The 14,008-nt window shown below is 50.8% G+C and overlaps 6 protein-coding genes across 6 annotated transcripts; 3 read left to right on the top strand and 3 right to left on the bottom strand.

Annotated features, from left to right (window-relative positions):
- Positions 1 to 418: 418 nt before the first annotated feature.
- Positions 419 to 1,804, top strand: UV8b_06366 (uncharacterized protein; the record flags this gene model as incomplete). Its single annotated transcript, XM_043143863.1, has 3 exons — positions 419 to 502; positions 604 to 1,466; positions 1,540 to 1,804. The coding sequence occupies 3 exons, from the start codon at positions 419 to 421 to the stop codon at positions 1,802 to 1,804; spliced, it is 1,212 nt and encodes a 403-aa protein (XP_042999798.1).
- Positions 1,805 to 2,617: 813 nt separating this feature from the next.
- On the bottom strand, positions 2,618 to 3,275 carry UV8b_06365 (uncharacterized protein; the record flags this gene model as incomplete). The annotated part of the gene is made up of 2 exons (XM_043143862.1): positions 2,618 to 2,851; positions 3,177 to 3,275. 2 exons carry the CDS (start codon positions 3,273 to 3,275, stop codon positions 2,618 to 2,620), a joined length of 333 nt encoding a protein of 110 aa, XP_042999797.1.
- Positions 3,276 to 4,273: 998 nt separating this feature from the next.
- UV8b_06364 (uncharacterized protein) lies at positions 4,274 to 5,616 on the bottom strand (the record flags this gene model as incomplete). Its single annotated transcript, XM_043143861.1, has 2 exons — positions 4,274 to 4,965; positions 5,028 to 5,616. 2 exons carry the CDS (start codon positions 5,614 to 5,616, stop codon positions 4,274 to 4,276), a joined length of 1,281 nt encoding a protein of 426 aa, XP_042999796.1.
- Positions 5,617 to 5,999: 383 nt separating this feature from the next.
- On the top strand, positions 6,000 to 6,428 carry UV8b_06363 (uncharacterized protein; the record flags this gene model as incomplete). Its single annotated transcript, XM_043143860.1, has 1 exon — positions 6,000 to 6,428. One exon carries the CDS (start codon positions 6,000 to 6,002, stop codon positions 6,426 to 6,428), a length of 429 nt encoding a protein of 142 aa, XP_042999795.1.
- A 59-nt stretch (positions 6,429 to 6,487) lies between these two features.
- UV8b_06362 (uncharacterized protein) lies at positions 6,488 to 8,017 on the bottom strand (the record flags this gene model as incomplete). The annotated part of the gene is made up of 7 exons (XM_043143859.1): positions 6,488 to 6,584; positions 6,710 to 6,802; positions 6,864 to 6,892; positions 6,947 to 7,508; positions 7,580 to 7,726; positions 7,822 to 7,876; positions 7,954 to 8,017. 7 exons carry the CDS (start codon positions 8,015 to 8,017, stop codon positions 6,488 to 6,490), a joined length of 1,047 nt encoding a protein of 348 aa, XP_042999794.1.
- Positions 8,018 to 10,651: 2,634 nt separating this feature from the next.
- UV8b_06361 (uncharacterized protein) lies at positions 10,652 to 13,554 on the top strand (the record flags this gene model as incomplete). The annotated part of the gene is made up of 6 exons (XM_043143858.1): positions 10,652 to 10,879; positions 11,050 to 11,265; positions 11,575 to 11,628; positions 11,962 to 12,144; positions 12,197 to 13,374; positions 13,434 to 13,554. The coding sequence occupies 6 exons, from the start codon at positions 10,652 to 10,654 to the stop codon at positions 13,552 to 13,554; spliced, it is 1,980 nt and encodes a 659-aa protein (XP_042999793.1).
- Positions 13,555 to 14,008: the final 454 nt, after the last annotated feature.

Here is a 14,008-nt window from a genome sequence, read left to right as displayed (position 1 = left end):
TTTTCGGAGAAAACGTATTGCTGTGTAAAGGCGCCGTGCCGCCTCAACAAGACTTCCCTCGTACTATTCCGTACTGTGCAGTGCAGAGTGTACGTTAAGTTATGCACTGCCGTCGGTACCTGGTACTTCCCGAAGTTATGCAGTTAGTGGGGCACCAAGAGGTCACTCCAGGCTGCCTTATCCGCCATGGCTTGCCTGCGGCTTACAAGTTGCTCCTCCGCATCTCGGCCATTCAGTCTATGTATGCTTCTTATTGTCAGACAGCAAGTGACCCTGGCTCAATACACCAGTGGTCAAACTCGTTCTCTCGCTCGGCCAGCCCAGACAACATCGTCGTGGGCGGTAAACTGTCGCGGCTCGCTGACGTCAAAGAGGAATACCTACTGTATAAACGGAGCACTCGCTGCCGCATTCCACAATGGCATCCAAAGGCGCGATACCCTTTCTCGTGGCAATGATGCTGCTCACAGGAGTCTGCAATACGCTCCTGACCAAATATCAGGTATTTATTGTCCTAGATTGCCTCGGACCTGTTCAGGACCCACGGCCTACAGGCTCCCACCCCCCCAATCGCCCAACAACTCGCCTAACAAAGGAACGCAGGACAAGCAGTGTGTTCGCGACTGTGACGGAAGACGACCTGTGCTATTCGAACAACCCGTGCTGCAAACGGCGCAGATGTTTGTCGGTGAAATGGGCTGCTGGCTAGTCATCGCGCTGCTGGCGTTGTATCGGAAGCTAGTTTCAAAGTCACCTCCCGAAAGTCGCGGCTATCTCACCGTGGGGACGACGGACGTTTTCCAGGATGAGCAAGGTGGAATACCCAATGCGACCGACACCTCCGTCCTCCGCGGCTTTCGGATTCTTCTCCTGGCGCTGCCAGCCGTGTGCGACATCTGCGGCACAACCTTGATGAACGCGGGACTTCTTCTTGTTGCCGCATCCATCTACCAGATGACCCGCGGTGCCTTGGTGTTGTTTGTCGGTCTTTTCAGCGTCATGTTCCTTCGAAGGCGGCTATATCTGTTCCAGTGGCTTTCCCTTGTTGGCGTTGTGCTAGGCGTCGCTGTCGTAGGCTTAGCAGGCGCTATCTGGCCCGATGAGAAGAAGCCCTCGCAAAGCATCGGGAGCGCTGAGTCCGGAAATACAAGCGAAGGGGCCCTTTCGGATGCCAGCAGAGCCATTGTCGGGGTGCTTCTGATTGCTGGTGCGCAAATCTTTACCGCAACACAGTTTGTCCTTGAAGAATGGATGTTGGAGAACTCGTCAATTGAGCCTATCAAGGTCGTTGGCTGGGAGGGAATATTTGGTCTCTCCGTCACATTGTTGGCCATGGTTTCGATGCATTTCCTGGTTGGACGGACAGAGGCAGGAAAGTACGGCCCCTTTGACATGGTCGAGGGGTTTCGACAAATGTCGCAGCGCAGGATTTTGGTTTCCAGTCTCCTCATTATGATCAGCATTGGGTAAGATAATGTTCCCCCTTTTCCTGGCACTGAGGGCAAGGAACCCGGATTGCTGACAGTGGTCACCATGCAGCGGTTTTAATTTCTTTGGCCTTTCGGTTACACGAAGTGTCAGCGCAACATCACGATCAACAATCGACACCTGTCGAACCCTCTTCATCTGGATCGTTTCCTTGGGTCTAGGCTGGGAGACGTTCAAATCTCTTCAGATTGTCGGGTTCGCCATGCTTGTCTACTCCACCTTCGTTTTCAACGGCATTGTTCAACCTCCATTCAGAAGCCTCCGCGTCGACGAGGAAGTGGAAGAGCTGCTTCCCGAGGAACCCTTGGGGCATTGATCGCCTTGCTCGGCTTTTCTATTTTCTTTTTCTCATTCCCAAGATGAACGCCCTAATTCCAAATCCAGGCTTGGATATTTTTGACAGTCGTTCCAGCTTTCTAGATGGACGTTGGAGGTAAATTTTTGCACTCGTGTGGGAACAAGTTTGACGCCGGGTCGTCATTGAACTGCCATGCCAGCCTTTTTACGCATTACTTTCCGGGGTGGTTTTTGTTCTTGTTTTTGTCCACCTTTGGTAGCTCTCGTGCGCGGCAACTTTACGGTTTACAAATCACAATCTTCGTGACTCAGATTTTCAATCTTGTTTCAACCCTTGTGTCGTGGAATATTACCAATGCGTTACATGGAGGGAGGCCCGTCTTACGTTTTCCTTTTTTCCATGTGGATCTGTCTGCTCTGGTAAATTGGTTCGACAAGGGTCCGTTTAGCATTCCACCCAGCGTAAACGGCACTAGCTAATACACATCTTGTGAAGAGTTCTGGACCGCAGAGCATGGTTTGATCAGCATCCGAAAAGCTTTTTGAGCTGGGAACGACCAATATTATAACAATGGTACGGACGTACTACCAACACCGACGCAATGGGTGGCGGAGGTCTCGGGATATAAGCTCTGGCAATTTCAGCACTTGTGGGCTGGGGTACACCAGGCTCTGAAAATGGTCTCGTCTTGGCTTAATCAACATATTCATTCCTCTCACAACTGTATTTCAACAGCTCCTTGTCTGAAATCGTACGTGGCCAACTACCTAGGTGGACAGTACGGTTCGTGCTCCATCGGCGAGCTTGTGCTTGATATTGTAGTGCAATCTCTCAAGTAACATTACATAAAAGCTCGGCTTCAAGAATGTATTTGCCTTCTTTGTACTTTTCCGAGTTCTCGTATGCCTTGTCGTACTTCCATCCCACAGTTTCTTTGCATTGACGACAGGTAATGTCGCGGACAATATGTCTCCCGGTTGTCATGTTGCGCTCACTCGGCTCACCTGCTTCGACGTTTACCACACTATGAAACAAGTATGCTTTGCCGTGCTGGCCACGAAAATTCTGCATTCCGCTCTTGTTAGTTTGGTGTTATATCATCAGACGGAGGATATCGTGTGCCAGGCGCTGAGTGCCTTCTCCAAGTCCCACGTCCAAGAGTCTAAGAAGGGACAAGACAAGGAAGAGGGTGCAATTTGCATTCAGAAACAAGACGATCGACTCAACAGGTCCGATCAGACATGAAACCCGATCCCGCCTTTATTCGGGAGTGCGCAGGACGTGATTCTCCACAAAGTACGCAGAATACGAAAAGACGGCGTCCGCCGGGGAGAAGAGAGAGGCAAGGGTTGAGCTTGCTACAGTAAAGAGCGCCATAAGGTCAACTCACTCGGCTTATAATATCCTCATGATTTGCCAGATGCGCTTTGCACGTTTTGCAGCCGTAGATCTTACTGCTGTTGAGGTACGTGTTGTAAGACAAGCCCATGTCGCCGTAGTGTGCGGCGAGCTGTTCAGCAATACAGTTGGTTGCTGGCGACTGGACAGGTCAGTATCAGATTATGTTGGAAGCATCTGTCTGTCGCCGACGCGGGTTGGATGAGGATGTCGCCAAGCGCTCAGAGTGTTGGATGGGGAATGGTGGACGGTTTGGCACTGTCGAGTGATTAGGCTACGTCAACAAGGCCCAATAGAATAGGAGGGTGGCTGTTGGCACGCGGCTCTTCGAGTAAAGTCGAGAAAGGCAAGTGCGGATTACAGACGAAGGGTAATGCGACGTGGCGTTCCTTCTTTTTTAAGGAAATAAAAATAGAAAGCTTCCGATAATGGAATGAAAAAAGCAGGAGCTTTTGTAGCCTTTTCGAGAATTTCTTTGAAGCCTCGCTCTCCTCCTTTAATTTTTTTTTTTCACACTCGAGTTTCAAGCAGTAATCAAGGATGACTATGACTGCTCACGAGGCGAAGAGAGGCCTGGTGGTCGGTCACTGGTCATTGGTAGTCTGCAAAGGTGAACGAACGGAACCCTGCCGTCCCCAGGAAACGACCATTCCAGGCAAGCACATGACCCACCCATCCCTGTACACGCTGATTACACGTGCTTCCACTATGAATCAAATTTTACCTACAACTTCGACATGATATAATGTAACATTGTGTTGGCCCAGACCCGACAGGTAGGACCGGACAAGAGCGAGAGATCAATGTACCTGCTTTATACCTCTAGGGTCGGTCCTCAGTTTAAATGGTAGGTCTTGCTAGTACGTGGAAACACGGTAGGCTTTTAGTGTAGTGATGAATAACTCAATACTGATTTCAATATCGACATGGCCAGGCAAAAGGCCGCCCGCCGCACATGTCATTATTGTTACAGGTTATGCTTACGCCTGGTATCAAGAATCGAAAATGAAGCCGAGAGGGAAAAATCCCCCAAAAGAAAAAGCCAAAGAGGAAAGAGACAGAGAAAGAAAAAGTAACAAGGGCAAAGGCTTATTCTGCCCCTTTCCTTCCTTTCTCCTCAACCTTTTTGTCATGAATATTGTTGAAATGCCAGATGCCTTGCTCTCTGTCACTCGCAAGACGCTCCATGTCCATTTGACTCACTGGCACTCCTTCTATGCCCTTGACCGTTTTACCTTCCAGAAACATGATGAAACCACCCACGCCCGCAACTATGCAACCCAGAGCAACAAATAGCCCTGTGGACCAGCTTGGCCGATCATAACGGTTCATGCCCCACATGAAACCTGAGAGAACGCACTGAAAGAAAGTATTCGCGACCATGAGCCAGATGACCAGGTCCAACTTCCACACTTTCGTTTCAGGCGCTCGCATCCCAGTGAGAGGAGCTTCTGGAAGTTTTGTTTCCGGAAACGGTATCGCTGAGGGGAAAACTGACTGAAACTCCTGCTCCTCAACGTTATTTGGGCCCAGGTTCGGTGGTAGTTCGTTTGAGCCTGGTAATCGAAACCATGATCGATGAATGGCAGCAAGTCGCCGAAGCGCAATTTCTCGTTTGCAAAGCCGATACTGGAGGACGAAGTACAAGTCTCGGAACCGCCACGGGGCAAGACCGAATCCAGTGACACAAAACAAAGCATTTAGAATTTGCGAGTCAATTTCAATCCAAATACGGCGGGGTGAGTTGATGTCATCACAGGTGGGATGGCACATGGCAGGAGCTTTACAAGGAAACACCATCAGTATACCAGTCAAGTTGCACTCGACAAAGAGCGAGACTCACAAGCATTGCAGAGAAGAAGGAACAGCATCCCCCCCCAAGCAACCACATTTAGCCCATAGACGGTAACGAAAAAGCCGAGGGGAGTGAGTACATAATTCCAAAACGCCAGTGTACCCAGGTTCAATGACTCGCCAAAAGAGTGTTTCGGCGGGAAGTGATAGCCATTCGGAAATGGCGCGGCAGAGGCTGGCTCGGCGGCGACAATCGTCACATTCTGGTGTCCCGGCCTTGAATGCCGATTGTTTTCTGTGGCGCTTTCTTCAAGGACGGATTGAATGGGAGCAGACGCCGTGGTTAGAGGTTCCGATGTGGCAGTCCGAGTCTTGGTTGAGCCGACCGAGTTCGAAAATGGTCGAGGAGCGGCCTGCTGCGAGACAATCGATGATGCTATTCCTCCTGTGGCAGCAAAAAAGCCCTCGGGGATATCAGAATGTCCAAAAGATTGGGAGACGCGACGCAAGCGGCCACTTAGCGAAGATGATGCGGCGCGGCGGTTGTCCGAGACGCTCCTGGATCTCGAGGTCTGACTCAGCTCTGACGCATCTTGGTTGATTGGAGGGAATGGTTCAGTTTCTGCACCGCCGGCCATTGCCCCAGGGATGCTGCTGCTGCTGGTTATTGTGGGGGGAAATCAATCGGACTACCACGATATCGTCAATCAGATTCGAGATTTTCCCATTGTTTTCGAGATGCAAGGAATGTTCTGTTGAAAAATTTCTGGATCTTTGGCGTGGGGGCCCTAACCCGCCTACTACGGAGCACAGAGGTTAGCACCAGATACCGGCTGATGTACTATGTAGCTGTGCGCCGGAAAAAAAAAAGGAACGGAAGGAGCGACAGCGACCTCATCCATCTCATCCCATCATCAACCTTCGGCTGCAAAGTATCTGGCCACCGCACTTTCACATTATATGATAAAAGGGAGTTTCCACATCCTCTCAGCCAGCCGTCCTTTTTGCACCTGGGTCAGCAATGGCTGCCGGACAGGAAGGGGAGCATCACGCTGCTGCTGTGCTCAATTTAGCAGTCACGGTCTTGCAGAACTTGAAGGATCAACATGACTGGACCGACTTGAAGCTCGTTAACGACCTGGGAGGGCCTCGATCATTAATCCGAGGGCTCCCGCCGAAAAGAATTTACATACATCCTGATGATCAGATAGCGGCTCTCGCTCAGCATGCAAGCACGGGGGAACAGCTCTTTCAGGCGCCCCAGTACGAATGGGTCCTGCCTGTTCATATCAACGAGAAATGGTGCCTAGCAAGATTTGCAGCTGTCTTTGCTTCTCTTCCCAGCAAAGACTCGCATCAAAAACGAATCGTCCTTGCGATACTTCACGCCGATTCCACCGTGGTTTACTACTTTATGCATGAAGGAATCGTCAAGCCTCGTCAGAATTAGGCGCGACAGTGTTTGACTGCCTCGAAAGGCTTTCGACCACCTTCTTCGATACTCGACATCTATGGGCGGAATATCACTTTTTGCACTTTCATCTTGTCAAAGAGATCATAGCCTTCGGTGGCCTGACTAAGTGGCATGACATGTTCAAACATGAATCTAAGAGTCAAACATCTCATTAGTATTAAGTCTCAAAGGAAGATTTGACAATCTCGCATGCTAGGCTATCGTGAGGCACCTGATGAGGGCTTTTCCCTTTAGGTTAGGGCTATTTCTAAACTTACTCCAGTTGTTTCTGCTTCTGCTCCAGAACTTCCAAAGCTTCTGCGAAAACATGCCTCACTGGGCATCTTCCCATTTGAAGACGGACGTTTTTTCTGCATTCTTCTCAGCAAAACTCGGTCCAAAACTCGGAGTTTAGAAGACGTATACGCTTACCCATAAGCCTCATTTCCAGACCATGGAATCTGATTGCATACGTCAGTCTAATGTTGAATGGAGAAACGGATACGAGAACACACCTCGGCGTTATGAACCCCAATGCTGCTTATCACCCCAAACTGTCGCACAAGGTCAAAAGCGGTCCGAAGCGCAGGCGAGAGGCCAACCGCTTCGATGACAATGTCAGCCCCACGACCTTGCGTTGCTTCCAGCACTTGCCTACGCATTCCCTCGGGGTCTTTTTGGAAGTTGAGGGGTTTCGCTCCTATTTCTTCGGCAATCTCCAAGCGGCTATCCACTGCATCAACGGCAAAAAGATGGCGAGGATTGAGAGCAGAGGCGCAAGTGATGGCACAAAGACCAACCGGACCGCACCCTATCACGACAACAGTTGAGTCTTTGATCTCTATTGCGGAGGACAGTTGAGTGGCGCTTTTGACACCGTAGTATCCCGTTGGAAAAATATCCGCCATCAGAAGCAGAGCACGGTCGGAGATGGCCTCGGGAGCTTTGAAAACAGTGCTATCGGCGAAAGGCACTCGCACGTATTCTGCTTGTCCACCATCAAGGCCGGCTGAGCCGAACAGCAAACTTTGTTCGCAACGAGCCGTGAAGCCCCTGGCGCAATAGAAACACTCGCCACTGCAGATTTCATAATCCTCAGCATCTGAGCTCGGAAGGCCGATTGTTTCGCTCCAGGCATTCCGACATACCATGAGACAGTAAATGGGGAAACGATTCTGTCACCGATTTGAACTGTGTGGACATCAGATCCAACCTGGTGAACGGTTCCAGTAAATTCGTGGCCCATGATAAACCCATCGCTTGACTTCTGATGTCCACGGTAGACATGAAGCTCGCTATGGAAAAACACTCAGCTACGTCGAGACGCGCATTTCAGAACCTGAAGAATATCGAAAAAAAAAAAAAAAAAAAAAAAAAAAAAAAAACCTACGAGCCACATAGTGCAGTTGCCTCGACTTTGACGATGATGTCTTTGCTGTTTTGGACTAGGATCGTCGTCAGCGGCATATACAACCTAAAGCCAAGGTCGGTCTCTTGAAGGCAGGGTCTCAATTCGACTGACTCTGTGGCAGCGGACGATCTTGCACAGAGACACGATACGGTCCCTCGAATACGACAGCCTTCATCATTTTACAGCTACTTGTATTTGCGCGGATATAACAGGTTAGTTTCCGCTCCTTTGGATACGAAGACGACGAACGCAGCCCCTGATAAACGCAGCGACGGCAGCGACGTAAGGGGATGTTCAACCGTCTTGCTAGGCGATCCAACGACGGTAACGATAGCTCCGGCAAAATTTGCTGAATGTATCGAGAACAATCTTTATCTCAAGATCACGAACACTTTTGGAAGATGATTTATATTTTTTCTTGCTACTTCCAGCTATAGCAATGCCGGCGGTGAATAAGGAGGGGCTGGTGGAGCCGCGGTTCCTTGTAGTGCCGACCTCGGGTACTAAAGTAGCACGAGCACGGTACTCCGTACGTGGACCTTGCCGTTACGCCTGGGCCAATTATACAATGGCAGGCAGTACGGAGTAGTCTGGTGCTATATAGCTCCTCCGTGTTGCGTAGCCCGAACTGCGGCTCAGAGGTAACGATTTGTCACACCGAAACTATTGGCATGCTTCAAATTGAGGGGTCATGGCACCAGGGGGTTCTTGTGGATTCCAAATCCTGGCCTGTCACTGTCACAATGGCCCCAAAGTTATCAGTTGTGTCTTTGCGAGCTTAGCTAGCATCGAGGAGAGTATTCCTATTGACTTGATGTGAGCTGTGGCAATCTGGACGCAACACAGCTGGAACACCGATGAGTAAGCCTACGGATAGCTAGGTATGTACATATAAGATCTGGAAGTACCAGTAAGTCGCGACAGTACCTGGAGGAGCGGGTCTGGTTTTTTTGCTCGGCCATCCTCCGCTGGGGCCGTCTCCTCGGGGTCAAGTGTGCCTTGTTCCTCCAGTGCGGGGCAGGCCCTGGGTCTTTTCTGCAGGGGGCGCGGCTGATGAAGTCCCCAGTGGCACGATACGGAAGCAGTCAACTGGTCTGGCCTCGACACAACACAACGGGCGGGGTCTCTAACGGCTGGAGCCGTACGGAGTACAGACCACATGCATGCAAACAGGTAAGGTGCCAGGTACTCCGTATGAGGTAGGTACGTTGTGAATCTGCAGTCTGGTCTGTTGTACGGACCGGACCCGGACGTGCTTGGAGCCAGCAGGGGGAAGGTTCGGCGGGTTAGGTACTGGTTGGTACCTACCAGCTGTTATTACTCCGCACCGGCGATATCAAGATGGTTTACCTCCTCCGTACGTGTATTCTTATTGTTGATGAAGTGATGGGGCTTCTTAAACGCGGCGGCCAAAATCAAGTCATCTCTCTAGCATTTTTACATGTGGCGAGACACGAAAGCGACCCGAGGGATTTTGCGCTCTTTTGTCCGGGGCCAAAGTGCAGGACCACTGAGGTGGTTAACATGATCGATAAAAAAAAATCATGCGAAGCACTAGCGACAAGGTTCTACTGAAGCGTCAACTCTTGCCCCTCAAGTCCCTTTGGTAGTCGTGTTGAGTACGTCAAGATCATGAAGATGGCCCGGCCCGCAAATGAATCGTCTGCATTGTCCGCCCATTTGCGCGAAAACAACCACCGGCTGTTGTTGTCAATGCTTGCCAAAGTGTGCAGTTGACCCGACCAGAAAGAACTATTTTTTAAAGAGCTGGGCTGGTTAGGCGCTGAGCGGGGACTTCAACAGCGAGGCGTCTGCCAGGAGCATGTAAACAGGCAGGGACGAATTTTCGAACATGGAGTGACGACAAGCCCAAAATGTAGCTTCTATATTTGCAACACATTTCATTTTTCTACCAGCAAGCGGCCAATACTTTCGCTGCTTCGAACCTTTGAAGGTGTGCCGCGCAAAGGCGACCGCGGTACACGTGACTACAGCACATATATGGATGCTATATTATTTCCTTTTTCTCCTTTATGCATTGATCCACCTGGTAGTACCCCGCGCGCGCCCTATATATAATAAAGTATCTCTTAGTCGTTTCATAATACTAATCAGTGCATCGTTATAAGAGCCGCTTCTGAGGCTATCGCATGGGCAAAAGTCGTGATAATGTGTGGTGTAGAAAGGAGAAAACGCGTGTAAATAAAAAAGGGAAAAAAGGAGCGAAAGTTAATAAATATGGAGGAGCTGCTTAAAGAAAGATTGATCTGTGCGAAAGTAGAAGGTTCTATTTCAGGCTTAGCGTACTGCATGTTCGAAAATCTGCCCCTGCTTGTTTACATGCTCGGCAGAAGACCAGACCAGACTTGTTGCCGGGGTCCCGTGTGGGGCTGTAGTCTGGGAAGGAGACGGCCAGCCGCCTTCCTCCAATTCTGCAGTCGTTGCGTTGCGTTGGGCCGTCTTCGCCTTGCTGGTGCTGAGACGCTGGGAGTCTTGAGATTGCGAGATTCTTCTTCTTCGCCATCTCCTCCCAGCCTCCTCCACAGCCCCCCCTTGGCCCATTTGCGCTCTTGTTTCCCCAACCAAAGTTACCAAACACACCAGACCAGACTGCTTGCTCATGTCGACTACCTCCTACTCGCAAGCACCTCGCCGCTATCCTTTGCCCCAAACTTGGACAACAGCTGGAACCACCTGGTTGTTCGCTATCAACGATGCCTCGGGGCTCAGCCCCTGCCTAGTGCCAAGAGGTTACAGCCATCATCCCCTCCAGGGGCCTCCACCATCGCCCTAGAGGCTAGATGATAGCATGATCAAACCAGATGCAGACGGCATATACCTCCACAGCATCCAACAACAATTCTCCATGGTGGTGGCTGCTCGACGCCTGCATCCATCCTTGAAGAACAAACCCACCCTGCATATCCTGGCCCCCGCCCCGCTCCTCGCCAGCTGCTATTTGTGGACATGTTATGTTACCCGTGAGTTTTCGCTCCTGCTGGCCTTCAACAAGCCGTCCATTCAGCGTTACCAGTCAGTGAGTGACTAATAAGTCTGTCAGTCAATCAGTCAATTCACTCACTCACTCAATCGGTCGGTCGGTCACTCGGTCACTCGCGTCCTCCTTCGCGCCGCTTGTCGGTCCCTTCCCACTTTCCAACACTTCCCTAGGGTTGACCCCGTTTTTGTTAGTATTCCATCGCATAGTTCGTGTCGCAGCTTCTCCTGTTACCTGTCTTGCCTTCATCCAGAATTTCTTGTTCCGCGAACGAACCGCCGTGTGGTGGTAGAGTTTACTGTGTCTTAATGCGGCAGACTCGAAGAAACCGCATCGTCCGCAAACAATCCCAAGTTGACTCCGCGCCACTGTCAACAAACAGATTCACTACCGACTGGCCTCGTTGGGGAGTCCTCAAGCTCAAGGTACATGCTACACACTTTCTCCTGAATTCCCCGTTTCCAAGATTCCTTTGCACCTGAATTGATCGACCCTGCTTGACACGCTACTTGGGATGGCAGCTTGTTGGCTTTTTTTTTTCTTTAAAAAAAAGAAGAAGAAAAAAGAAGACATCTGCTTCCCCCATTCTCTTATGCGTGCAGCTACAGTACCGATTGGGATTCCCTTCACAGGATAGTCCTTGTTGGTGACTAGCAATTGTGATTCTATTCGTGACTGATGGTGTGATTGCTCGCCCGACTGCCAATTGCTAACGGGGCAGCTCAAAATCCCAGAAAGTCGCCGAGGCTTCAGCCAACCCTCAAACCCTGGACTACGCCGACTTGAATGTAAGGGTACAAAGGAGGATAGCCTTGTTGCCGTTGCAAGCACCTTCAGCATTCTTAGATGGTGCCTACATATGTAGTGCATACCATCAGTAGCATACGCCGACGTTCAGAAACTCGCCCAGTGTCGACAAGTCTGTTCTGCCGTGTCCGTACAGGAAAGAGCATGCTCGTTGATTTGTCTCGTCTCTTTGTTCTGTAAACGAACCAGATTCCGAGGCTGCGGCGTTTACTCCTCTATTGTCAAGGTTGTCCTTACAATCTAGCCCTCCATAGAAGCTACACACTCAGTTCATGTTACATATTCCCTCTCTTACGAGGGCCATGGCGAGATAGCTGCTGATAGCAGATCCAACAAACATGACTATGGCTGCCGGGCAGCATCAGCTACAAAGCCGCCTGCCTGTCGACACTTACGACCCCGACGACGTTGTCCCACGGGGCAGTCCTCTCATGAAAGCATTGCACCCGAAGCTCGAACCCTCCCCAAGTCCGCCCCCGGACATTCCTCCCTCTCAAGTCAGTTCAAGTCCTCCCATCGGCGATTTTTACAAGCGCTAATCCCCCAAAGATCCGTCCCAACATTGGGGATGCAGTTCTTTTGGCCTCTCTCGACAACGGCCGTCGCCCAGAGATTGCTCGGGCAGGCTATCGCGCTCTACCGGGTATCGACGAAGAGGAAGAAGATGGCTCAACAGGGGACTTGCCCAGACTCTGCAGTACCGGCAAGTCCCCATCTCATCCATCATCAAAATGTTTCGCGGCACGTTCGACTGGCCATATGACTGGTCCTAGCTTACAACATCGGGCAGCTGATTCGCTACAAGCCGTCTCCACGGATTCCAAGCCATCATCAGTTCCCGGGGAATCGCCAGACATTGCTCTTTCCGCTCGGCAACTGTCTTTGAGTGATGAACGAGTCCCAAGTTCTGCTTATCGCCTCGCATCCAAGGATTCGACGCACCAAAATGCCATATCCGAGATATCGAATAAGTCTCCTATAGTTATGCTGACTCCGTCAAGCAGCGGTCTACCGCCCTTGCAGATGGATTCTCCAAAATTCGAGTCCAATGGCCATAGCCTTCCCTCCATCCGCTCAACCCTTGGCGACATCGACAGTATCCCTCCGGAGCCACCAACGCCAGCTGACCAGGATCTTTCAACGCTCCATGGCTCCGGCGCGCATTTCACCAGGTCGCCGCCTGTGGCTATGAGGTGCTTGCCGCCCATGTCAACCTCTCAATTGTCGCCGCCCATATCTCCAAATGAGACGTTTCAGCTGAGCCTTCCGTCTCCTCACTCCTTACCCGGGTCTAGTAACTATAATAGTTACGCTTCCAACGGCCTTAACCATCAACCCGGTAGGGAGCATGTGGCTGGTGTGTCCAGCGAAACGCCTAATACAGAGCAATCGGCGCTGACGCCAGCCACAAGCACGTCTGTCGCTGATCGAATGAGCATCGACGGCATCACCAACCCCTCCATAGGTTTGTACATTTGCAAGTATGCGGGCTGTAGGGCACCTCCCTTTCAGACCCAGTATCTGCTCAACTCCCACGCAAACGTACATTCCTCAGCACGGCCACATTACTGCCCAGTGCCAGGCTGTCCTCGAAGCGAAGGTGGCAAAGGCTTCAAACGCAAGAATGAAATGATACGGCATGGTCTTGTACACGACTCTCCTGGTTACATTTGCCCCTTTTGCCCGGACCGGGAGCACAAGTATCCCAGGCCTGACAATTTACAACGGTAAAAATCCCTTGTTCCATTAGTTCATGCAAGTATAAGTGCTGATTGGACAATAACAGCCATGTGCGGGTCCATCACACCGACAAAGACAAAGACGATCCGATGCTACGGGAGGTCCTTTCCCAGCGTTCAGATGGTCCGAGCCGCGGTCGACGAAGGCGAGGTGGAGTTGCGGTGTAACAGTCAATCCCATGAGCGGCGGATTGCCCGTTTCTTGCGAAAGCATCGCCTCGCTGTATTATCATTTTCGGCGTGCCGAACTGGCATAGGAGAAAACGCAATGAAATCGGGTTGCAAGCATCATCCAGGTCCCCAGCCAACTGTGTTTGACGGGCATTAAACGCGCAACTTTGGGGACGACGGATGCTTCCCGCCATGTTCTGTGTTTTTATATTGTCTGGTGCACCTCTTCGCCCTTGAAGCTGGTATAAGCTACCAACCCTTGGTGACCGTTGATTCTCTGTCTGCTGCGTTTTGAGCCGCTTGATTCTCTTTATTGTCATGCATGGGCGGCGTTGGAGGTCTCATATACCAGGCAACATGTGCCATACGATTTTGTTCATCATAATGTAGCTTCAGGCTACCGATAGTTTCATGAAAATAACTTGACAGACACCATGACATTAACCAATTG

This window comes from Ustilaginoidea virens, chromosome 5 (assembly GCF_000687475.1).
Source record: "Ustilaginoidea virens chromosome 5, complete sequence".
Classification (NCBI taxonomy): domain Eukaryota; kingdom Fungi; phylum Ascomycota; class Sordariomycetes; order Hypocreales; family Clavicipitaceae; genus Ustilaginoidea; species Ustilaginoidea virens.
This window is presented reverse-complemented; position numbering and strand designations above follow the sequence as displayed.